General features: G+C 36.1%; 1 protein-coding gene across 2 annotated transcripts in view; it reads right to left on the bottom strand.

The window, feature by feature from the left end:
• COL21A1 (collagen type XXI alpha 1 chain) overlaps positions 1-27,292 on the bottom strand; it is an 87,968-nt gene that overhangs the window by 19,357 nt on the left and 41,319 nt on the right. For both annotated transcript variants that reach the window (XM_086461514.1, XM_086461515.1), the window contains 2 exons: positions 7,841-7,885; positions 7,437-7,490 (listed from right to left, as the gene is read on the bottom strand). In XM_086461514.1, coding sequence (XP_086317640.1) covers positions 7,437-7,490; positions 7,841-7,885 — 99 coding nt within the window. The remainder of the gene's footprint in view (positions 1-7,436; positions 7,491-7,840; positions 7,886-27,292) is intronic.

Below are 27,292 nucleotides of genomic sequence, written 5' to 3'. Positions count from 1 at the left end.
CTCTCAGGTATACATTAGAAAAGAAATCTTTTTTTAAATTCATTCTTTCCAGGAAGGAATTCCCATTTATAGGATTTTCCACATCTGGTATTAATATATGTCTTTCTCAGCACTTCATCACATTTCTCTTTGACTCTAGAACCGCATGTGTCAATAAAAACAATATATTATTATAGTTTTATTTGGACTTGCATATATACTCAGAAATATGATCTACTGTAACAGTATACTTAAGACAGCATAAAAGCATAATAATACAGAAAGTCAAACCATTAAACAGGAAATCTAACTTGTGAGAGATTAAGTTTTATTAATGATTCTAATTGATACTATTTAAAAAAACTACTGTTATTATTGTTATTTAATCTTCGCTTTCATATAGATAAAAATGACCCTCCTTTTAGTACTAAATGTTAGGAACTATTCAGTTCCATGACATTATCTCAGACCTCCCTCAAAAGCTACAAGTGACCAAAAATAAACATACATCTACAGTGATTTGTTACACAGATTGTAACCCAGTTTTGTCAAAAAAAAAAAAAACCAAAAAAAAAAACCAAAAAAAAACCAAAACAAAAAAAACCTTTCTTTGCTAAAACTGAAAGGATGGCTTGTCTTTGCAAATACAAGAGAAAATTCAGAATATTTGGAACAAGATGTAATTCTTTGTAGCCAAGGTTTTCAGCATTTCATCAATTTTCTGGTATTTCGCCTGTGCTTTACTGTTAACTGAGGCAGCACAGACTAACTTAGGTTTCTTTCCTGTTGTGTTGTAAGAAAGTACTGGTCACCAAAACTTTCTATCAATAAACATAGCAACTTGCTCTTTAGGCCACAGACACAGGTCTGTGAATCCAAATAAATGGTATCAATCACAAGACTAAAACTTGAGTAACTTCGCTGCCAATTTTCCACAGTCTCAGACTTCTTGTTCAGTCAACTGCCCATGAAAAGTCTTCTATTAAACTTCGATTTTTCTAAAATAACTAATAATGTCATACATCAAATGATTTTCAACATTTCCCTGAACTCTGAAGATTAGATCTGCTTGTTCTTACTTACATAGAAAATCAGTCATCTTATCAAAGACAACACAGTTAATTACTGTAATCTATCCCCTATGCCACTTCTTTCATGATTTTGGAATAGAAATTACTAATTCCTCTCCAGCTGGAGTGAAGTTTCTGAGGTCTGCTTCCACTCATTAGCTAAGAGACAGTGTATTCCTATTAACCATTTGCTTATGGCCTAAGTGCAGCACCAGCTTTGTTACAGCAAGCATAAGAAAATACTCATTTGGTTTTGGAACCAAACCTTGATTATATTAAGACTGTCTTAATTCACTTGCACACCAGGCCTGCTTCTTCATTTTTTCTATTTTTATTTACATGGCAAAATAAGATTTTATTAATTTTCATTTGACTGTAAGGCTTAATTCAGTTTGGCTCCTTTAAATCAAATTTCACGTTATCTATTGACCTCCTCACTTCTGAAATACAGCTCTCTTCATTGTGTGATCTTTTTTGCATTCCTTGAAGACTACCTTCCTTTTCCAAAAACCATTGTGAAATTATTATTTTCTTCTCCTCAGATTCCTGTTCTGTGTTCATTATTAGCGCATTAATCAGTAGAGAAAAGCAAGCACATGTCTGGGGAAGGATAGTGGAAAGGGATGAGAAATGTAACTGGAGGAATTCTGGCTCCTTTCACATTGCCACCTCAGTGTAGCCCTGGGTTTCAAGCCATGTAACATGCTGAGAGTCTATCCTCTACCAGCTCCACACTACATCACTTCTAGTCTATGCCCACATCAGTCCTTGGATTACAGAAGTAGTAAATGTTCATCACACATGTCCCTCATTCATTTTATCTTATACAAAGTGGAAATACTATGTGTATAGAATAGCTTTTTATTATTATTTTTTTAATCGGATGTGTGTACATATCCACATTGACCTGCAAACATATACTAGAGAAGGCCAGTCAGAAAATATGTTTAGTGTAACTAAAGGTCAGGCATACATCTGCAGGAAAGGGAGAAATAAAACCCAGTTGTCCTGGCTTCCTTTCTTGCATGTTTATTACTACACCATATTAAATATATTTCATTTAAAAAATTACAGGAAGATGACTATATGAAATCAGTATGCTGCAAGAAGAAAATTTTCAGATGCAATACAGGAAAAGCTTTGAGAACATAATCTGAAAATGATGTCATGTAAAATTAAACGAGAAAAGCACGTCCTGAATAAAAATAAAGAACAATTTGAGGACATAAAATGCAGCATTACTCCCCCATTTTCCAGAGCTGACACTATTTATGTGGCAGATAAATTAATAAATTACTGATATTGGCAATGTAATAGGGATAGTTCTTACTGAAGCAGAACTTGTTACTGAATAATTTTCCCAAGGTATTAATAGACCAACCACAAGCTTTCGGTCTGTTTTTTTTCCGGAACAAACATATTCACTGTGACTAATACAAGGAAAATCACACTATCTTTTCTGGTTGAAATTCCCTAATGCCATATAATGTATTCAAATATTCCATGCATCAGTTTCCTACTTATTTTATCAGGTGACAAAAGATACATTAAATGAGTTGACAGGAAATGTGAATAAATTAATTTCAAGTGTACCAAGAACCAGATGTTATTTATCTAAATAAAATGTAAAGAAAAAATGATAGGTGAGTAACTTGAATAAAAACGTACACTTTGGAATCCCAGAAGGCTTTATTATAGCTGATGATACAGCCTTACCTTCAGCACTTTGTTCAACTTTGCTCAGAAAGAAATGGAGAAAAAATTTGCAGCAATAGGGAATAAAAATTATTAGAGGCACAGGTGACAGACCAAATGTGCATGCATATATTAACTAGGAGTAGAGACGTTTGAACTTCCAGTTCAGGCAATGTTTCATCCAAATTTGATCTAAACTGCAATAACTGGTTGTCAAGGAAATTTATTCTTTCCAGAGAAGTTCTTTAGGTGGCTGAAAAAGTGCTTTAAGTTCATGAAAAGAAATTAACCAGTGTACTAACTTTATACAAAAGGGCTTCTGACATCTGTAATGTAGTGGTGATGCCTGTGGTAGAGTCAGGAAAGGAAGGGCTGCTGGGTGGATGCAGGGTAGCTGCATATTGTACAGGAAATTCTGAATGTATTGGGTGAGAGAGTAGCCCAAAATTTGTAAAACCCAAACTGGTTTCAATCTTTCTCTCCAACCAGGACTGCATTGGCTTTAATTCATCGTATATTTTATTAAGGAACTGTGAGCATGGAGAAAAAAGTGAGCTCTTCAATAAATTTCTAGACATTCATATGCCTATATATAATCTTTGTTATCTGGAAACTAGTCAAGTTTTTTTAAACCTACCATTATTCAGAGAGCAAGTTCAGGGCTCTCTCCTTTGTCTGAAGTTATCTACAGAGATATAAGAGAAAGCACAAACCACACCCTCAGTTCTTCTGGATTTTCTTTGATGAAAAACAATAAAACGAAGTGAAAAATTATGAAAAGAAATAGGAAAGAAGATGACATCTTTGGACTGTACAGGGAGAGGGCAGTGAGAGTTACAGATACTGAAAGGACTTTAACTAAACTGAGGCACATAATCAAAACTTCAACACTAAGATATAATAAAATATAGCAAGGATAGACAGGACTCAGATTTAGATAAGCCTTAGGCCAAGTACATGCTCCATCCACCCAGGTAGGCATATATTGCTCTTATTACCAGAAGTAATTGGAGAAGAACAGACTTTTTCTAGAAATAAAGAACTATCTAGCATACACATGTGTTGCAACTGGAGCACACAGTCTTCTCTAAATCCTTTTTGTCAGGTCCGCTGGGTGTAGGAAGAGGATGGGTCTCCTTACCACCAAGCTCAGAAAATCCACAAACCAAAACTGTCTTAGCTGGAGAGATGTAAGCAAAATCTGGTAAGCTGCATCTGACTTCATCTTTTGGTGATCCTTAGACAGCCATGGAAAAGGCATAAACCATTATCTCTCTCTGTGACTTTAACTCCTAAAGTTAGAACTCTAAAGAAAGTAGACTGTATTTCCAATTGAACGCAAGAGAGACAAAATTTTGGAAAACCCCATTCATTAAAATGACATTAAGAACAAATTTCCCACTGATGATTCAATATTCTAAAGTGAATGATAATGTCTGACATCATATTCAAGACTCATATGTGACTCAGATATTTGACAAAACAATTGCAATATCTTCCCAGAAAAGAAGAAAAACCCTTTAATTATGTTGCTTGGGGATGGAAACTATGCTGGTTTTAGTCACTTAACTTGGGCTCCCCATAAATGAATCCCTCCTAAAGCTCTGAATTCCAATACATCAATGTGTATTTTCTTTTTCTCTGGAGAAAAAAAGACTCCTGGTTTCGGGTACCCTTTCTGTCTTAGGCGCGAAACATGCACCAGTAACAATCTGGACAGAGAAGTGCCATACCCTGAAGAACATTCCAGCACTAGTATATAAATGACCCTTATGCTAGGAATTACCTTCATACTCAGATGACTAATTTGGCATGCAACAACACATAGTTACACAAGACTGTATGTACCAAGATGGTCAGACATACATGTTGCTAACCTCCATCCAAACAAGGATTCTCTTTAGAATGGGCAATGATGCAGCAGGATGTAAGCCCCAAATAATGTTGATATCAGGTCTGCCCTTATGTACTTCAGAAGATGGTAACCTTAACTAGGATTTTAGAAAGATTCAGCAAGAAAGACAGAGGACCAAAAGGTCCACAACTGAGATCCTTGGCATCCTCTTTCTTCAAGGTGCCTGTCACCCACCAAAATGAAGAGAAGCTACCACAACAACCCATGTAAACACCTCTGGAGTCATTGAGAGCAGAAAAGAAAGGTCCCTGAAAAGATTATTCCTGTCCTGCAACGAAAAGTAGATACTGACAGGAAGATGGCTTTAGCAGGGTGACAGCAGGGATCCTGATGACTGAGGAATGAACATCAAGCCCCTTTTAGAGAGCCTCTGACTATCCTGTATTTGACCTTGAAGATGTAAGTATGGATTTCTTTAAGTTCAGAATAAGCCCTCTCCCTTTCTTCTACTTTTAACACTACAAAGTGGCATCTGAAACCCCTTTGTCTTTTGGAATGGATGAAATCCAGCCTCATGGCTGGATGTCAAGAGGAAGTTCACTACTGATAAAGCATTTTCATGGGGAAAGACCTTGAAAAGAGATAGGGCAGATAAATTGAGAGACAGGCAAGTTATGAAACTGAACAATATAATGCATTAGCAATTGCCAAAACCCAAGAACATATAGCAGTGCTTTCTCACCTGTTGCCAAAATATCAAGAGGCTTAGAGTAACAGCAAGGACAGCAAAGAGAACAGTTTACATCTTTCACCCTTGATTTCCTCATTTCAAATATGACTCTGGGCTAAAAACTTACATTTGCCATAGCCTTGTCATTTGCTGCTGATAGAAGGAATATCACGACTTCTAACCATAGCTTCCCTATCTAGGAATAAAATTGTCAGGGCCATTTGTACCGACAATGCAGGCATCACTATCTAAACTTCTCAGTCTCTTCTTCTGTTTTATGAATGCCATCTGCTTATTTCTAATTATTTTTCGGAAGCTCTATCCAGAGCATTTCCTTCTTGCTGCTGTTCAAATCTCTCAGCTTTGTCCAGATAATTTCATTTACTACTTCCTTCTACCCTTCCATTTCAGACAGAATTAATGAGCAAGAGAATTATTGCTCTGAGATTAATTTTTGTAACAAGTGTTTATCTGTTAGTCTCTTACGTATCAAAGCAATGCTATCACGTTTCTCTGTTAGATATGAGAAAACTGATCACCGTTTTTATTAAAATCAGACAGAGTTGGACTCCATTATTATTTATCTTCAAATGTGTATTCCAAGCTAAAGAAATTAAGTAGTATCTTACAATTTCCCATGTAACCATATAACAGTAATAACACTACAGAAATGCTGAAATTTCCCAATTAAACATTTTCACTGAACTCCTTTCTTGGCTTCCCAAGAAACTGAAGTTTCTTCTGTTTGGACTGGGCATTATCAAATTCGTTACAAGCACAACATATCAGTGAATCTCAAGATGAGCCAACAAGGCAAGAAAAAAGCAGGTGATCTCCCATTGCTGTCACACATTAAAATATTTGCGTACACCATTTAGGTACAAAACAAGAAGTGTAATCTAACACTGACAGGTGTTACTAATTCTGTAGCCTGAACACAACTGCATAAAATCTCTTGTATGGCTATATACACTAAGAATAAATAACAAATTTCTTAGAAGGTTAAAACTGCTTAGTCATTTAGTGTTGCGTTGTCTACAGAGATAATAGATCAGTCTTAATTCCGTACTTAATTCTCTACAGTATTTACTTAATTCTAGCAGTAACAATATATATTGATCTGCTTGAGGTTGTATATAGGGTAAAACATAGGTTCTATAACTAAACAAGTCACAGTAAACAGCTTATTTATGATGCTAAGCCATGTATCTCTCAGGAAAGTCAGAAGCATTTTTGTCACCAAAGAAGATAAAATGTATCAGTGAGGAAGATAAAATATCTCAAGCACAAAATGAAAACTGCAAAAAGACATGTTAACAGTGAGGATGATTAATAACGGAACCATACAAACTTCGCTGATCTTTTCAATAGAAAAGGTATTCATTTCTTAAGGCATCATACGTGCAACCAAAGAAATTCCAACTAATTAATGAAAGACCTCTAACTAGTTTTAAGCAGCTGTCCCTTTTGACTTTAAAATTTCCTTTTTCTTTAAAGTCTATATATACTTGCATCAACTTTCAGAACAATTATTTTACTACTATGATTTCTAAAGGATTGTACAAAACACAGAAATCACCCTACTCAGACAGTAACAAAGATGTGGTAACCTGGATTGTCCAAAAATAATGAATTATTTTCAGGTTCCTACATTCCAAAATAAGAATCTCTCTTTAAACAGTTTGGGAGTTCAGTGATCTCAGCTATTCTAAGTCTTTGTCAAAAGAGTGCTATCACAAAAGCATCCTGAAATTCATCTTCAGAAATCCATTGCACGCTATGACAATATCTAAGTCAGTATTAACTTTCAAAATACATTTACTTGAGTACTTTCAAAGTTAATTCAAAGTTAATTAATTCAGAGAGTAAATTCAAACTAACATGTTTGTTAGATTTGTCTATCAAATGTGCAGTCAGGAAATCATCAATTTTAAAAGAAAAGTGGGTATATTTTGGGGGGAATTCAGAGATTAGACTTAGTCTTATCATATTGTCAACCTGAAATGCTAGTTGCTACTGTATTTGCCATTGCCTGTTTGCTTATTACAAGTAGAGAATGACGGTATCAGAATTATTTGTTCATAATAACACCATTTTGCAAACTTACAGTATCCCCTGGTGACCCTTTTGCTCCTGGTTGACCCGGTGGTCCAATTTCACCCTGTTTTTTTTACACAAAGAGAAGAATTCTGTGATTAATGTATGTATAGTTAACAAATTTATTAAATATTCTTTAATAATGCAGATTTATTTAGTTAGGATTATTTCTCAGAGTATCATGAAATTAACTTTGTTACTTTTAAATTATTCATTCCTTCTGGAATAGTTGAAATAAAACCTAATGAGAGATTTTCAAACATGCAATAAAGAATCTGGAGCATGTCTTCATTCATTTGCAGCATGATTTGATGTCGTTAAGTCCCCACTGTGAAAACTCTCCTCTAAGCACAGAATGAACCCTCACTTTCAAATGGGTATATATATGCACAGGTTTTGAACTATTAATAATACCTTTTGTCCTTTCGCTCCTTGATTTCCAGGGATTCCAGGAATTCCCTGAGGGGGAAAAAAAAAACCCTTTTAAATATATACAATAGTTTCTCTGGAAAATAATACATGGCCCCTCCCCTTCACATCCTCATAAATTTAACATTTACCATATGATTTGGGTTCAAAATATGGGCAGGAAATAGAAAATTAAAAAAACACAAAAGAGAAAAGAGCTTCACCTGAAAACGTGCCAACTATTTAATCTGGGGATACATTGAAACACTAATGTTCAGTTGCTCCTCAGTGCTTTCATGCCAGGAGTCCATGTCTGCCGCTGGGCAGGCTCACATGCTCCTAGTGGCCCACCAAGGGCTAAAGTGCTTTACTGAAAACCCGGACTGACACAGGGCAAGAAACCACTTTTCATTATCCATAATATTTCCCACATAAGAGAGAGCAATAGGACCATAAGTATGACAAATTCTATTTTCCCATCTAAAATACAGTGATTGTAACAGAACACGAGATAGCTATAATTATATTTGATGTATGCTAGCTTTCACCTCCATAAATACTTGAAGAGCTCTGTTATTTCCTCAGCATCATTGCTCATTTAGCTTTACAGTATATCTCACAGTTTTCTTACAGTGATCATTCAACTGAACATAATTCAGTAAAACAAAACTCCATATATACTTAAAACTGTAGTCTACATTCAGTTAATCTGTTTTTTCTCTTAAGTAAAACTATTCAAATTTATTGGACAGACACTGTTCTTACTTGTATCGTCATTAATCTTCAGCAAGAATTTGGCTTACAGACTTTACATTTTAATCTAATATTGATATTAATATGTTGCAGTGAAAACAAAAGGGATGTTCTGGACACCACCAAAACAAATGAATTCTGTGGGAAAAAAAAACTAACATGAATGTAATAACCAGGAATAACCTGACGTTTCCCATATGGATTACATTTGTGCAATGCTGGCTTGGAAAAGATAGGTCCGTTGTTTTGCAGTTTACACCCAGCTTCTTGTTAATAATGACCTCATCAAGCAGAAACAGTTCATTGGTCAATGGCACATGAGTTAACAATGACATCCTGAGCATTTCACAGGTCATCAAAATTCCAATGTATCTATCGTTAAAAGAAGAGACCAAACAATATAATAAAAAGAAATGGAAAACAATGCCTCATTCTGAGATTTCTACTCGCACTGTGTAACATAACTCTTCTTGCTAAACTTTTGTCCAAAATCATCTTAGATCTCTTGCACAAATATGAGATGGGGAACAGGGCATATTTATCACCACATCTAGGAACTTCCAGATGTGTCCATGAGTTCTTAGTATAACTATTTAACAGTTAATTTCTGTAAAATATAAAACTAAATTATAAATACCTGTACCTATATTACAAAACAGAATTTCATATATACCTAAAAAACCTCTCACTAGGCAGCAACCTTCTTGTACTGAAAGGATACCAAAGCTTTCATGGTTACATTTCTATGCTATTTGCAGGGCTGAGAGAAGATGGTTGCACATACTTATTCAACCCAGGGAATGATTTACTATTACAGAAGCATGCCTAAAAGAAGAAACACAATGTCCTGCTGAACTGTGCTGAACTTTCTTGGCTAAAAGAAATTGCTGATACAAGACATTCATTTACCTTTACCTTTATATCAGTGGCAAAGAAGGATAAAACTCAAAAAAACCCCAACAATTGTAAAACAAAACCCAACAATTGTAAAACTAAGTCATATTTCCTTTTTTTTTTTCTCCTTTTGCTTTTTCTTCTGATTGATTCTGCACTACTGAAGTACACAGACTTTAGGCTTCTATTTCAGTGGGAGCTGGTCCAGACCCCCAAAATTCTCTAATGGCTCCTTGACATTCACTCAGCTAAGAATAAATCTACCGCTTATGCTAATGTGAGTGATTCCCAGAGTACATGGGGTAGGGATTTTCAGTTATTCTCCACATGTCAGTTGGCACAAAAGAAGGAGAACGAAGTGGCTAATTTGGTCACAAAGAATGAGTTTTGCCCCTAAGAGTTTATACAAAGACTAATTTCTGCAGGATCAGCTCCAAGATGCCTAAAAACTTAAATCCGGTTTCCTTTTCATTATCTATTCCCAATCTATTACTTCCTTTTACATGGATAATCTCTGGTTATGTCCATTAGAATTATTTGCACTTTCCCAGAAGACAAGGTTAAAAAGTAGTTTAGATATCTTGAGTATCTTCCCTAAATTCTAGGTCAAAAGCCAAACCAAGTTTTGGAAATGTGTCTTGTTCCTAAACAGAGATTTCACATGCACTACAAATCCTCAGAATCTGAGCATTTTTTATCCACCACAAGTAATAAGGCACTTTTAATAGGAAGTTATGTTTAATAGGGTGACATAACAGTAACTAAGCTATCGAAGAAACTTTACTTTACTTATCAAAAAATGTATTTCTACTTTAAAACATGAGGTGAAGCAACCAGTTTTACTCCATTTGTAAGATAAAAATGTAATTCTTGTGAAGAGTATATTGTAACTAAAATTATCACAAACGCCTGCGTTTAATCAAAACTTAATATGAAACAGATTCATCACGCAATTTTTCTGCCACTAAGGGAAACACAATGTTTGGAACTACTACAAATGTGAAAACTGCCACCCACCCGGAGTAACAGAATCAATGCTATGGAACAATTCATGATTCACTGGCCTATGGAAAAAAATTGCCTTTGGGGATGTCCTTCACAAAGCCATCCATCAAGCAATATTTTGTTCATATGAAATAAGAAAAAGGAGTTGTAATTCTAGATTTTCTTTTGTCTTTCCAGAAAACTTATTGTAAATGGTTCATATTTATCGCATATGCAGTTATAATACCAATAAAATATAGCATTACATTTCTAGCCAGAATAGCTAAAAATCAAGACATCTACTGCACTTTAGTGATTTCTGTCTTTAAATGAGTTGGACCTTCTTACACTTCTGAATCAGTTAATTTGTTCCCCTTCTTCTTTTACATCAAATTTTGTGTAAGGTTTATTCAGTGTTTCTTCAGATTTAAAAATTAAATTCATTGCAAGCCTTACCACTGCCTCAGTTCTTTCAGTATCATCAATCTGACTTTCTCAATTACCTTGATATCATTCAAATGTTTTCCTCCTTTCTCTGAAATTTTCCCTTAAATGAGAAGCCTTCCCTTACCCCATAAAAGCCTGTAATATTATCCATTATCTTAGCTTTCATCAGCAAGTGCTATAATCACATGAAGTTTAAAGCCAGCAAGAAGGCCTAGTAAACCTAAATCCTTGGTTTAAAAACGTGTCTGTTCTAAAGATTCTGAACTGCAGTTTTATCACACACCGCTGAGTTTGTGCCTAAAAACGAATACAATCATGTATCAGTCTGGCAGCTAACCGAATTTCTTTATTTATTGAGTCACTGCTGTCCTTACCCTTCATTCAGCCTCATTTGCCTGTTTAATTATTATCTTCCACCCTGTGTTGTCTACGTGTACCTAGAAGCCCTTTGATTTACCCTTTGAAAAAGATGCCAGTTTGCTCTAAGAACTGCGTCCTACGTGCCAGGCATTGCAGTTGCTCTCATACACCTCAAATGGCTCTCGCTGCCAATGCCTAGGCAACCAAATCCCACACGCCTTGATGCCTTGTTCTTGATGCCTTGTTCTCTGGAGCAAAAATTATCTTTTATTTTTCCTTTTCTTTGCTTGTTTGTATATGCCTGGTGTGATAGGTCTCTATAGGCTCAGATAGCAAAAGCTTCTGACAAAGTCTTCACACTGGCTAGGAATCACAAGACATGTAAGTGTAAACTAGGATATCCAAAGGTCAAAGGAGCTACTGGTATGCTTTACTTGCAAGAAATAGCAAAGCTTAGCCACAGGTCTCACAGCTTCATCACAGAATGAAGCTCATCTGGGTATGCAAATAAATCCCCTGATGCAGTCTTCTGTAGCTTCAGCCCCCCCAGCTGGGACTTCAGAACACCCAAAAGCATGAATTTGTTTCTATTGTGATGATTATACTTATACAATTCTGGACAAATATTCTATTTTATTCCAGTTTTAGCAATTTAAATAAATCTTCCATTCTTTGATAATACCTGGCAGATACAATGGATTTAACTGTAAAAGGAACACCGTTTCACGATCCCTGGAAAATCTTTCTTGTAGCTTTCATTAATCATGCAGTCTCTATTTTTGTATTGGATGATATTAAACAGCTAGATTCTTTTCCATGGAGCTCCACAAAAAATCCATTAAGTAAATTGCCTGAGGCCTTATATACAGATCAACTAGGCATAAGTATTTTTACTTAATCCACAAGCTGAATTTCTCAAAATATTTTTTGCACTTTTTCTAGATAGTATTATTGATTATTTGTATTTCCCTCATGCTTAACTTTATGCTTATGAACAGCAGCTGAAACCATGCATAAAAAATTTTTCCAGAACAAAACAAAACAAAAACTATTTTACTCCTAAAACAAATATTTACTAGCCTATTACTTTCTGCTACTTCCCCATCTCTTCAGGGCCTGACAGGACTTCATTCTTCAGTACTGGCTGATAGCCCTACTAAGGAAAGTAGGAGTTTCTAGACTACAGACAAGATACTCGTTATCATAAAACTCTTTCTCTGGAAGACGCAAAATTATAGAATATTTCCAAGAGGTTCTCTGTTATAAGCAAACTGTTTTGCAGTCAATTCCCCAAGAAGATGGAGAGGACATTAGTATAATTACCTTATTATTGTCTTATTTTCTTAGGGTAGGTATACCAAGCTTGACTCTTCCATCATACTGCTTTAAACAGGCTCCTCACTGAATACAGTACATCTGGACTTATTGTGTAATGTGTGAAACATTTGATAAATACTGCCTAAGACAAATCACCACAGAATAGTTTTTTCAAACTATCCATTCTTCTTTCAACATCAAGACAAAAATACCTGAAATAATATCATTTTTCCTACTCAAAATGATCATGATTTTGAAAGTTATGATAAAACAAGACTTCTGTTAAAAAAGTGAGACCTTCTGAAAAAACGAAAAAGTAGTAAAATGTAAGGTAAGCATAGGTTCTTTATTTCAGAGGTCATTATTTGGGGGAAAAAATCTAACCACTTCTCTACTATTATTGTTGAATATTGGTAAATATTATGGTTTATTTTATGGCTTAAGATAATATCTGCTTTCATATTTTTTTTGTCTCCTTCCACTCCGAAAAATCCACAATTCTGATTCGCGGAAGACACTAAAGGACATGACATGAATCATAGCAATAGAACAAGATTCACAAAAGACATCTATCTACCCAGATGTTCCCATGATCCCTTTAAACACCTGAAAAATATGACTGTTTATGTATTACTGATCCTTGAAAAAGCACACTTGATGATACATGAGAGATTTACTGGAGGCATGTAAAAAAGTACAAGTCAAGCTGTAATTTGGATAAAAGTACAACAGTCAAGATACTTCTAAAAAGATTACAGCAAATCCTTGATAATCCTAATAGAATGAAAGATTCAAATACAATTTGGATAATGGATAAAACTTTCTACCAGGGAAAGTAGCAAAATATATGTAAAAAAATTCAATCAAGCTGCATCTGCAACTACTGAGCAGTTGGAATTGATGACAAAGAAAAATGGGCTAAATACAAACAAGCATTCCCACAGACATAATGAGCATCCACTGGACTAGCATAGCAGATTTAAATTAAATGGAGGAAAGGAAAAAGCATTACCAAGATCTTTGCAGTTATAAGATCAGAGTTTGCAAACACTTTTTTTGGCAAATCAGGTATTAAAAATAAAACACACACATGTTAAATGTGGAACACAGTGACCCTTGTTGCATAGCCAACAACACAGACTTTGGAAAACTGAAAGCTGGAAATACTAATAGGAAATGAAAACTGCGTATATACCATCACAGGCTGAAACTGGTATCAGCATTTCTTGTCAATACCTTTCAAAATAATATGAGTATCAGACTTGTCAAATCTTTGTGACAAAAACCCAAGTCCCCAGCTCTACAGGTGACACAGCAATGCCCTCCCTCTGCCTGCCCTGCCAGGCACCAGCCTTACAGACTGTCCAAACCAACACCCAGTCTGTCTAAAAAGTTTATGCTGACTTCTAACAGCTGACAAATTAACCCATGTTCGACACTCACAGGTAAACACATTGATATTCAAGTAGTTACATGTTTTCAAAATGTTTTAAAATTTCTCCATTACTTAAATTATCTTGTCACAGGATGTAGCAAATGAACACAGTAAAACTGTGTTCCAAAAACGACTGTAAAATTACTAGAAAACTGGTCCATTGCTGGCTATTAAGTAGGATGGGCCAGCATGCATTTTTGACTAAGGAAATCCCAAAAGCTCTGACAGACAGAATCTGGCAGTAAGTAACAGGTGGAAAAAAAATAAAATATCATTTTCTACATACTCCTATCCATTGTCTAAGTTCTGTGATAATTCCTTTACTCTGCTTGGCAGTTCCTATCTGTGTTTAAGAAACAGCTAAGAAAAGTTGGTGCAGAGACTGGAATCAAATCCTGCCAGAGCACAAAGAAGGAAAATCACACCTTGACTCATGTAGCAATCACTAAGACTAAATTACTAAAACTAATCACTAAAGCAAAAATTAATTTGTACAAAAAGCGTCAAAGGTTCTTTCTTAAACGGGTTAATATTTCTGTAGTACATTTCTTCATCCTTGGTCTTAGTGGATCCAATAATCTTGGTTTTACTGGGCCTGTAGTAATTCTTTCCATATTAGTCCAATATGAGTAAAATGTGTCAAAATCCTAAAGCCATGGTTTTTTAAGCTTTACCTAAGAACAGGATCCCATAAGCACTGCATTCCTTGTGCTTCATTAGCCCAGAGTACTATTTGGTTTGTGATATTTAATCTTTTTAGAACAATGCCTAAGCAGAAATATAAAATATTTTTAAATTATTACCTGAAAAGAAACAAATGCTGGTCATAACCTACATAATAATGAAGACTTTCAGTACAACAATGTGTTACAAATGAAAAATGATGTATTTTTATTATTTTTTTTTCACTTTGGGAAGGAGAGGTCTTAGATCATCATGGTATTTTAATCTTAGCAGAAACATTAATTAAACCTTACAAATTTATTTAAATTCACTCTGAATAAAGATTTACATTTTTATTTCATTACGGATGGGAAGCCAGCCTGTGTTCAGACAAGAACTTCCACAGCTACAATTCACTGTAATTTTAATACATAAAGGTAGCAAAAATGAATACACAAACTGCATCGAATTCCCCCAAATTTGCTAGCACTCTATCTACTTGAGTATCAATCTCTTAATTTCAGGCTTAAAGCTCTTTGTGGACAGAGACAGTCTTCATTGCTTCCTGAATAGAGGAGAACCAACTGATCTTAGTTAAAAAACTATCTTTATCACCTTCTTTATACCAAGAATATTGAGTACAAGCAGTACTAATGTGGTTCCTCTGATAAAAGGACTTTTAAGGCTCGCAAATCCTGCAGAACTCCCTTATTTAATTTCACTGTATCTTTTGCTATTTTTACACTACAAAGTGTGTGACAATCTATCTTGAACAACTGGCATGACACTAACTAGGCATACTGCACAAGAATGATGAAATGCTATTGCTCATGAAGGACACACGGAAGAAGTACAAGAAACTAGTTACTTTGACAGCCCAGCTACCATTTCAACATAAAAATAACAAAGAAGCCCTGCTTTAAGTTGTTTCCTTGTTTTTCTTTTCCACATTTTTTGGAAGGGTTCAATTCAACTAACCTTAACTAATCTAAATATCTAAACTGTTTAAGCCAGTTAAAAAAAACCTCAGCAGCTTCAGAAGAAAATGACTCCTTTATTGGAGATAAGTATTTCATGACGGGATGAATAATCCAATGCAGATATTAGTTTTGTATCAGAGATGAACCATAACACAGAGATGGACTAAATATGCCTACTTAACTATTTGAGGTGAAATAAAAACCATTCTGGATATTTATCAGAGTATAGATTGTAGATTAGATGCCCAGATGCAGCACTTAGAGCCCTGAAGGAGTTACAGCTGGATTGCTTTGTATCACTATCCTGATCACAGTTCTCAAGGAAGCTGTAACTCAGACCTTCTGAGGACACAGGTACAGCAAATCTTTTCTATGGCTTGTCCCACATCTTGAAGAAGAATGATGATTAGCACTGGTGAGACCACCCCTTGAGTACTGTGTCCAGTTTGTGCACCACAGTATAGGAAAAACATCGAGGTCCTGGAGTAGGTCCAGAGAAGGGCAACAAAGCTGGTGAGGGGTCTGGAAATCAAGTCTTATGAGGAGCAGCTAAGGGAACTGGGATTGTTTAGCCTAGTGAAGAGGAGGCTGAGAGGAGACCTTATTGGTCTCTACAACTACCTAAAAGGAAGTTGTAGTGAGGTCGGGGTTGGTCTCTTCTCCCAGGTGACTACTGCCAGGACAAGAGGTAATGACCTCAAGCTGCACCAGGGGAGATTTAGATTGGATATTCAGAAAAATTTCTTTACTGAAAAGAGTGGTTAGGCATTGGAACAGGCTGCCCAGGGAGGTGGTGGAGTCACCATCCCTGGAGGTGTTCAAAACACGTATAGATGTGGTGCTTGGGGACATGGTTTAGTGGTGGGCTTGGTAGTGTTTGATTAATGGTTGGACCTGATGATCTTAAAGGTCTTTTTCCAACCAAAATGATTCTTTGATTCTATTCTATGATTCTATGAAAACTGGCTGCCCTGTTACTACCCTGTTGAAGCTGGATCAGAAGAAGAAAAGTCAAACATCCTTTTGGTAATCCTCTTTCTACCTGTGGTTAAGTAACTCACCATAAACACGTTGAGAAGCACAGAATAGAACAGCAATGTGTAAATTAAATCAACTGAAATAATAAATATTTATGGCTGCTACATTCTAACTGACTGCCATCTTCATTCATAGCCTACTGCCTGTGTTTGGTTTCTAAGTATAGGAATCAGCTGAGGGGAGTTTCTGTTTGGTTTCCAGACTCACTGGAGTCTGGTAGCAGATATTTAGCTAATAAGCTGTAAATCAAAATGCTGATTCCTAGTGTTCAGAGCGTATAAGGAAAGGAAGATAGAAATATTTAGGGGACATGTTAAAGGCATTCAGACATCTCTTCTTTTGATTATTCTCTAGCATGAACATTAACAGAGAACATATTTATACCAGGAAGAGGGTACTTTCCCTAGAAACTTGAAACACCACGTCCCTGTGCTCTATCAAGCAACATTTGAATACATCTAGGAATTTGTCCTTGAGCCATACTACTAAGATTTAAATCACACTGTATTTTACTGTTACATTAAAATGTAATGATACAAACCAGTGTTAATTGATAATGTGTGTCCCTAAAAATGAAATATGAAATTGCACACACAAACATAAATTGCATTGTGAAGCATTAGCTCCTATAGCACTGCCTGTGACTACATGGAATTACCAATGTACGGTCTTAAAAGCTTGGTCTGAATTTTGCATTTATACACCATTAATGGCGGGAGAAAACCCTACATACACTCTGCTTTTATTCACCATAAATTATGATCTTAAGACCTAAAACTTTACTGTCTGACAAACATTTAAAGATTCAAACCATTTCAATTCTGCAGCATATGTTAAAACAATGCCAAAAAATTCAGACCCATCTTTATTTTCCATAGCTTGCTTCTTAGACCTGACAAAATGAAAGACCACAGTAAGCACAGCGTTTAGTTACTTGTTACTTAGGACAGACACATATTAATTACATATTCATGCATTTTGCAGTCTAACATAGTCTAGCAGACATGACACTTTCTGTATGACTGAACACATCTGCAACAATCTTGAAAAAATTGCTGTGAATTACAGATGAAAGCAATGAAAAATTTACATTCTTATCTATAATCTGGTAAACTAAATATGTTTTATGCCTTGTATTTTTGCATAAAAATCAGTCTAAATAACCCTTTATTGTCACTAAAAATATTTTTCATTCTATTAGTATAGATACTAGAAACTGAGTTATTTTATACTACCTCTGTAATATGCATGAGAATGGAAGATTAGCATGACAAATGCACAAATAATAAAGCTGGAATTGCTGCAAATATTTAAACACAAAGAGAAAAAAATATCTTGCATATTACTTCTAACTCCTCTGCCACAATTAAAATGGGATGTTTACTCCACTGGTTGTCAAATATTTTCTCCTTTACAAAATAACTTTTCAAAATTTTTTGCTCTTTCTTCCCAATAAACTGCAAAAATGTAACTTCAATGATTTCAAATATTTTGTAATATCATATTTTGGTTAAAAGGTGATGCATATATGACTACGTCAAGCCAAAATCACATGATGATACTGCTGCCTAATAGGGTCTGTTGGGTATTTTGGCCATTAGAAGTTCATTCAAACTCATATGTATTTCATTATGCATATGTTTATTTTTCTGATCCTAGTCATAATGTTTCTGTTGAGAAATATACAGAATCCATTTTGTTAAAGAGGTAATTTCCAATGTGTTATCTACATTACTGAAGGATTTAACAGTGTCTCGAACTGTTCCTTGAAAACTGTGGGAGTTAAGAAGAAAACTGTAAGGCAAGAATAGATAGATGTTGCTGTTTCAAGACTAAACAGCATATGTGAAATATTTACTGGAAGTATAAACACCAACTTTCCTGGCACTAAAATGGGAGACGTCAGCCCAAACCAGTCCAAACATTCTCTTCAAGCATCCTCTACCTCAGAAAAGACTTTCTTGGATGCATGAAATTAGCAAGAATACCCTAAGAATTATTACTGACATCAGGTGGATCCAAAAGAATGCAGAAGAGTCCTTTTTTAAATATCATACGTCAAAGGAAGTGATTGTTAATCACTTAAGGCATACCTATTTTATAACAGTTTTACTATATAAATTTCAAGATCATTAGTGCTTATTCTCTTTTTAGCAGGGTGAATTAACCCATTATGCCCGAAAGTATTAGATCAGATCAAACTATATTAAACACTTAAGTAAACATATGATTCAGTAAACTTACAGGGGACTTAAAGAATGATTAAAGAATTTCTAAACCTTCTAACTCAGATCAGCTATCCAGAAAGAATGAGACTGGATTCACACACACACAGATCATATAGTTTAAATTCTTTAATCTATGCCAAATCAACACCTAATCACATTTTTAACTGAGATTTGAGAGTAAAGAAATTTCTGGCAAAGAATTCAGAATCAATTTACAGTTGTGTGGATTTCTCCACTCAACTCCTCAAAAATTTCCACTTCATATAATCATAGAATGGTTTGGGTTGGAAGGGACCTTAAAGATCATCTAGTCTCAACTCCCCTGCCATGGGCAGGGACACCTCCCACTAGACCAGGTTGCTCAAAGCCCCATCCAGCCTGGCCTTGAACACTGCCAGGGAGGGGGCAGCCACAGCTTCTCTGGGCAACCTGTTCCACTGCCTCATCACCCTCACAGGAAAGAACTTCTTCCCAATATCTAACCTAAATCTATCCTCTTTCAGTTTAAAGCCATTACCCCTTGTCCTATCACTACACTCCCTGATAAAGAGTCCCTTCCCATCTTTCTTGTAGGCTCCCTTTAATTACTGGAAGGCTGCTATAAGGTCTCCCTGGAGCCTTCTCTTCTCCAGCCTGAACAACCTAACCTCTCTCAGCCTGTCCTCACAGGGGAGGTGCACCAGCCCCCTGATCATCTTTGTGGCATTTCTCTGGACCCTCTCAAGCAGGTCCCTGTCTTTCTTATGCTGGGGGCCTCAGAGCTGAACACAGCACTGCAGGTGAGGTCTCAGGAGAGCAGAGTAGAGGGGAAAAATCACCCCTCTCAACCTGCTTTTGATTCAGCCCAGGATGCGGTTGGCCTTCTGGGCTGCGAGCACACATTGCTGGCTCATACCCAGTTTTTGCATCTGCCAACACACCCAAGTCCTTCTACGCAGGCCTACTCTCAATCCACTTGTCACCCAGCCTGTATTTCTGCTTGGGACTGCCCTGACCCAGATGTAGGACCTTGCGCTTGGCCTTGTTGAACTTCGTGAGGTTTGCACAGGCCCACCTCTTCAGCCTGTCAGTTATCCTCTGGATGACATCCCTTCCCTCCAGCATGTCAACCGCACCACACAGCTTGGTGTCATCGGCAAACTTGCTGAGGGTGCACTCAATCGCACTGTCCATGTTGCCGACAAAGATGTTAAATAGCACCGGTCCCAATATCAGCTCCTGAGGAACGCCACTAGTCACTGGTCTCCACTCAGACATTGAGCAATTGACTGTAACTCTTTGAGTGTGACCATCCACTCAATTCCTTATCTACCAAGTGGTCCACCTGTCAAATCCATGTCTCTCCAATTTAGAGATAAGGATGTCATGCAGGATAATACTGAATGCTTTGCACAAGTCCAGGCAGATGATGTCAGTTGCTCTTCCCTTATCCACCAATGCTGCAACCCCGTTGTAAAAAATCTCCAAATCTGTCAGGCACGATTTGCCCTTAGTGAAGCCACACTGGCTGTCACCAATCACCTCCTTATTTTCCATGTGCCCTAGCAAAGCTTCCAGGAGGATCTGCTCCATGATCTTCCCACGCACAGAGGTGAGACTGACTGACCTGTAGCTCCGCGGGTCTTCCATTTTTTCCTTTTTGAAAATGGGGGTTATGTTTCCCTTCATCAAGTCTAGTAATTTTTTAGAATGTCTTTTTTCAGTCCAAGCAGTAGTATGTTACCTAATACACCTGAAATGTATCTGTACATCATTTGCTCAAAATAACATAAACTAACTCATCAGAAATGGTTTTGAATGATAATCAGTTACAGTAAACTAACTTTTTCCCACTTAAAAATACATGAAAAGTCAAATAGTATAGCTCTAACGTTCAAATACTGATAATCTGTCTCTATAGAAATGCCTACTGCAATATTATTACTAAGAAAATCTAGTTTCTGGTACTCAGAAAAAAGGTACTGATGTTTGTAAGCATGTGCATATTGCAGTCTCTGCAACCAATATGAAGGTCTCCAATCTCCTAAATGCACAAGCATTTAAATGGGCAAATATTTATATGTGCTTTTGAGTAATATTACCACTAGAGGGGACATCTGATGTGTGCTGTATACATCCATACTACCAAGTTGATTCACTTTTAGTTTCATACCGGATCTCTACAATCCACCTTAGCCAAGGTGAAAACACAACAGCTGAAGGCTAAAGCTGCAGTATGAAGTGAATTCTTTCAGTGGGAAAAACCACTGGTGGAACAATGTGTGTCACCGCTCTTACTTTACAGACAGTATAAGCTTATGCCAAAGCACTTCATCCAAGAATTAAAGCTCACTTTCTAGTACAGATAACTAGTAAGTATAATATCAAGTCTAAAGTCTCTACATTAAAATTTCAAAAAAATACCCAATATTATTTTAATGCATAGAAGAAATTACACTTTTCAGAAGAGTTTGTGGTTTTGTGTATAAACAGGACTAGCTCATTGGAATCACTCATGGAATACAAATAAATAAGCACTACTACTAATTTTGTGCTTACAAGACAGCAACTGCACTCTTTAACAAAGCTGCACCTTCAACTGTCTGCTGCAGGACCATTTTTTCAGAATCACTTGTGCACAATTCACAAATTGTTAAGAGACATTTTAACAAATGACAAGCATCTGTTTATTGTAAAACAGCTCAGCAAGACAGTAGGGAGATTTTAAATTGGTACAACAGATTGGTCAGAGGTATTTCTATCACTATGTTTAGAAACCAGCCACAATGCAAGAGGAATGCTGGTATGCAACTTCTATTAGCACATGAATTAGTAAGAAAAGTGCCAGTATAGCCATAAAAAGGTCACTACAGCATACAAGCATAAACCAGACTACTCTGAGTACCGTATATAACTATTTATAGCACATGCTATTCATGTCCATAACAAGCTTACAACTACAGCTTCTTTTGTATTTCCTTACGTCTTTTAAGAAATTGCCTTCATTACAAAGTAGTCTTAAAGAAATGGCAGCAAGATATTGCACCTTTTCTCCACTTGATTCTCCAGTTATCAAATTTGAAATAGTATTAACTGGAAAAATCCAAAAATAATACTTTCCTAAGTCTCTGTAGCCAAAAGGAAAATAAAAAAGGTACTATATAATTATAGAAAATTAATATAATTAATGTAATTGCATAGTGTGTTCAGACAGAAAATTAAAAATCAGAAATCACGATGAACAGACAGAAAGTGAGAATTAGATGGGAGAAAACTGTTAGTTTTACAACTTAGAAAAGCAGGCATTATTTTCCAAGTTGCATTAAGTCAGTGGGTCCAAATTTATTACAGCATTTATTATGGCTTCAGTCCAGACTGAATTCAATGGGAATCTTTCCATTGACTTCAATACGCTTTGGATCAGCAACTATGCTGTTATGTCTTACATCATTTTGGTCAACTGGGAATAATAGAGTAGTTCAGACTAGTCTGCCTGAAGTTCCAGAAGTCTTTAATTACCTGTTTCTTTACAGCACTATTCTTATATTTATCTTCTTAATAGCAATTAACTCTGCTGAAAATGTTGTATGGAATGGATTTAGTCAAAATAACTTGTCAGTTAGAATGAAGATAACCTAGACTGCAAATAAAGTCTGCTAAAATTATATACACCTAAAGTGAACCTAAAAGCTGTAATTGACAGGAAAACCTGCATTCAGGCTAAACAATGTAGTTGAGTTTACAGCAAGCACTGTGTAATTAAATAACAATTACTGAAAATATTGTGCTGTCAAAGCTGTCATCTCCCCCTTCCTCAATTTGGAACAAGACTAGGAACATCTGTTATAGAAGCTTCAGCAATCAGAAGGACACCAGCAAGACTCTGACCTGCCTACTCCAACAATTCAGAAATTAGAAGAAATAAACAATCACTAAAAAACTAATTCAACTAATCAAACCCACTTGTAAAGAAATAATGATGTATGGCATATGCCTATCAAAGCCTTACTGCATCAGTTGTTTATGTAGGAAAAAACACCCCACCTGAATAACCATTTCACTTTATATGTAAATCTATTTACAGGTCCAAGTCAGAGTTTTCAACAAAGAAATATGGTATTCTTTTGAGACCCACAATATGTCATTTGCAGAGCAAATACTAGTCCTTACTTCCTTTATGACTGTAAAGCTGACACATCTGAAAAGCAGGCCATCAGTGTTCAGAGTTCAGCTGCTACTATCGAGGCATATCAGAGCAGTGGAAAAGCATGAATATTAGATTTGAAGCTAAGAATTTTGATAAACTCACACCAAACAGTTTGTTCAGTCTCCTGATCACTTTTCGCTTAAAAACTGACAGGAAATAATTTCCTCTAAATACATTACTTACAAAGAGAGCGCTATTTTATAGCAGTGTGTACTTTAAGGCAATATAAAACTTGAATGAGTATTTAGTACTCTGTGAAACATTTTCACAAGTATTAAATCCACACAACACATAATCTCTTCTGAGCACTGGAAATACAACAGGATTTTTATGCTTTAATGAGAGATTAAAAACAGAAATACAAGAATAATCAGACTGGATGCACTAAAAAATAAACTAAGTAACACTTTCAGAAATAAAGATACTTTTCACAAGGCCTATTGCATAGATATACTATAGAGTTTTTACATTTGTTTCTAACTGAAGTATTTCATAACTATGTAAATGAAGACATAAAATATAAATGTTGAGTAAATGGCATCTTATTAACTAAAACTGGTACAAACCAACATAACATCAACGTAAAGTGCATCAAGCAAAGCATATCATTGTGATCACTGAAAAACACATTTGTGCGTATGTGTGATATATTTCCCTCCCACTTATCTCAGCCAGTGGTCATCATCTGTTTCAGTCAACACTAACACACTGTGCTGTTCCTTCTATTTGTGAAATAAGAAGACAGGTCTCACAAGTATTCACACATGATGCTGCATTCTCAAATATGGTTGTCATCAGAAATAACTCTGCAAATACACAGTTGATAAATATGACTACTAAAAGCACAAAATTTGAGCTATTTTATTTAAGTTGAATAGTAGCTTTCCTCCTAAACAGACTAGCATAACTCTTACACTCCACTGTCTATTGCAAAGGTTTTGACTGTGAATTTTAAATTTCCTTCCATGAACAGTTTGAAACAATTACCAAGTTTTCCTTTATTCACAGTTCGATCCTATTCCATGGGTTACTGACTACCTTCCCTCTCATATGGTCTACCTCACTTAACCAAGTTAAATGTACAGAAATCATGTTAAAATTACTTTCCAATTCTGTTGTAGACTTGAAGGGGGACTTCAACACCTTAAAATTTGCACATCTTATCTAACTATATTAGATAATCTTATAAAAGATGTTCCTCTTTACACACCATTCATTCACTTCATATTTTTCACTCAAATATGGTAGTTGTGCTGTTAATATTTCTCTCCTCTGATTCCCACGAGAACATACACATGCCTAGAAGCATAAAAGGGTGCAACCAAGGTGAAATCAAATTTTGTTGCAGCAGGTAAATATAGGCAAAATATAATTTTTCAGAATTTCCTCTCTTCTCAATATATTTTCTCATTTATATATGTCAGAAGTGACAGTCAGTGATATAGTAAGTGTAAAGCTGTACTGAAGAAGAAGAAAGTTCATTAGAACCAGCTACATTTACTTTGTAATAAGTAAATATCATTATTTCCTATATCATTATTATTATGATTAGCGACCAGGCATTTGTTCCGAGAATAGGATCTCTAAGGAACATTGTCAGTATACAGATAACATAGTTGGTAGTAGTTCTGTGTTTTGTGTCTCATTTTTTCATAGTTTCCTATGCAAAGAAAGACAAGAGAGGCAACACTGAACACAAAAATATGTAACAAGCCATCTTGCCTCAAGGTTTTGCACTCTAAAGGTTCCACTAAAGCAAATCTGTTCATAGGGAAGAGATCTGGAAAACTCTATAATAAAGGAAAGGGGGAATATCACATGGCACACGGAATGAAAAAAACACCAAAAAAATTTTGTTCTGCATACTACCATATAACTAAGTTAGAAATTTTCTTTCCTTGTTTTCTGTTTCTATTAATCTCAGCTTCACTACAGATGCAGTATAATTACATTAGCTTTATGTTTGCTTTCCAAATATACAGGCTACCTGCCTATACCATTTTCTATGTTGTATTTTAAAGATTTCTGCTTTATGAAGAAAAATACAACTTCTGTTGGAGATTTCTGTATCCTCAGTGTATTCTGAACACGTTTCAAATAGAATTATGCTAGCATATCCTAGCATAAACCACATACTTTTCAGAGTATGCATTGATCTAGATCTAGCATTCCTGATGCAGATATAAGAGACCAACAGACAAACCAGGAGTATAGGTATAACAGTGGGAGTCAGGCCAGAAGCTGAGAGCCATGTTATGCTGCTATTGCTGGCACAAACGAGGCCACATCTGAGGTCTTGTGATGTGACCTAAATATCAAGGGCAAACTCTACCATTTTAAGTGTTTGCAGCTGTATATCTGAAAAATATGATTTCTGGAGAGCAAACATGAGCAGTTGCAAATGTTCAGACATATTACTTGTGGCAGGACAGCATATGCTAGTCCTGAAAGAGTGCTATAAATGTCCTGCCAGCTTCACCCACAAGCACTCACTTCAGAGTTCCCATCTGCATGACTGTAAACACAAGAAGTCTAACACAGCTTCCACTGAAACCAAACTGACAAAACTCAACCTATGTTAAAAAGGACAACCAGGCTGAAATTAAGCTCAAATAAATCTTGATTTATTCTACCCTTTAGACAGTTGGCCCCTCAAAAAACCACATTTATCAAAACAGCCTGCCATTGGTAAGACAGATGACTAGCCATTAATCTACTCAAGTGACAGCATGGCCTAGTTTTGTCATCAGTAAAATGATCTTGATTACTAGCTTTTTTTTTTTTTCTTTACTTACTAAATGCTATCTGAATTATTCTGTCCATTCTGTCAAATGTTATTCTTACACAGAGTGGGTAGAATTGGGATGGCCTGGCTAACTTAAGTTCCAAGTAGTACTATTGAGGGAAAACAACCACATCACTTGGAATTATTTACTTAGCTTTACAAGCTACTTTTTCCTGTTCATAAATTTGGGGATTAATAAGAGTAATAATATACCAGAAAGTATGTTGTCCAGAAAATAACCACACTTCTTAGAGGCTGGAGGCAATCGGAGTTCAGTTCAACTGTGCTCTCCATCCTAGACAGTAGCCTCTTAGATGTTGTCTCAAGATGTATTCTTTTGCAATCGTGCTCTTTTTATTTGCCAAAGCAAGACAGATCATAATATGGCTATTTTTAAAAAGACCAACTTAACAAATTAGGCTATGTCTGATGCTAATGTGGCTGAATGGAAGAAATAGAGACTGTCTGCATGTATGTTTGTGTGGGTGGGGTATCCATGCAATCTCCTAGGCTGTCCCAGGGCCACAGTTTCATGTGGCTGGTTAACATCATGGAGTCATAAAGTTTGAACAGTATCATCCAAGGCCTGTTTTGAGCTTAGGCAGCCTATTCAGCTGTCACAGGGAGGGCACAATAGAGTTCAGTCCCTCTCTCCCACATCAGTGCCCCAACTACTAGGGTATCCCACCAGAGATGATCACACTGAATTGCACAGAAGAGGAGCAGAGAGGAGGCGCTTACGTGTTATCCATCAAATACACATTGGATGAAAAACAGAAACCACGGAAGCAGTAAGTTGCACAAGGCATTCATCACAGCCCCAACAAACCAGCTCACTTTCCATCGGACAAAAGCCAACTACCTTTACTTGAATAGGAGAGCCCACATATCCCACAGCTGAGGACAGCTTTCATTCTGCACAGCCCAAACACACACTTTTTACCACAAAGTTGCTGCACAGAAATGCCCTTTGCTCCCCCTCCAGGCTCTAAATAGAAGGGAGCACCATGTTTGCACATGCAGTCTGGTGCTACACCAGCAATAGAGACAGACTAGCAGGCATGACTAGGTGCCTTACATTTCCTACTGGTTACCTTGAGGCAACTTCCTGGTCAGCACACAGACTTTGTACTCTTCAGAACCTCCACTGACTATAAATGAAGCATATAGTGGAATCTGGCTTGCCCTGTTAGGATTGTGTAAATCTTTTGTAGTTGTTTATATATTGGAAGTCTTCCTCTATATTCTTTTACGGTGACTTTTATTTCAAAGACTTCTTAGTGTTTTTAATGTCTTAAATCTCACACTTCATTTCTCTTTAAATAAAAAGTGTGGGACTTAAGCGATGAGTTTACATTGCTGTTTAAAATGTTATATTGTGAAGCATT

This window comes from Leptosomus discolor, chromosome 2, assembly GCF_034619465.1.
Source record: "Leptosomus discolor isolate bLepDis1 chromosome 2, bLepDis1.hap2, whole genome shotgun sequence".
In the NCBI taxonomy this organism is placed as follows: Eukaryota; Metazoa; Chordata; class Aves; order Leptosomiformes; family Leptosomidae; genus Leptosomus; species Leptosomus discolor.
This window is presented reverse-complemented; position numbering and strand designations above follow the sequence as displayed.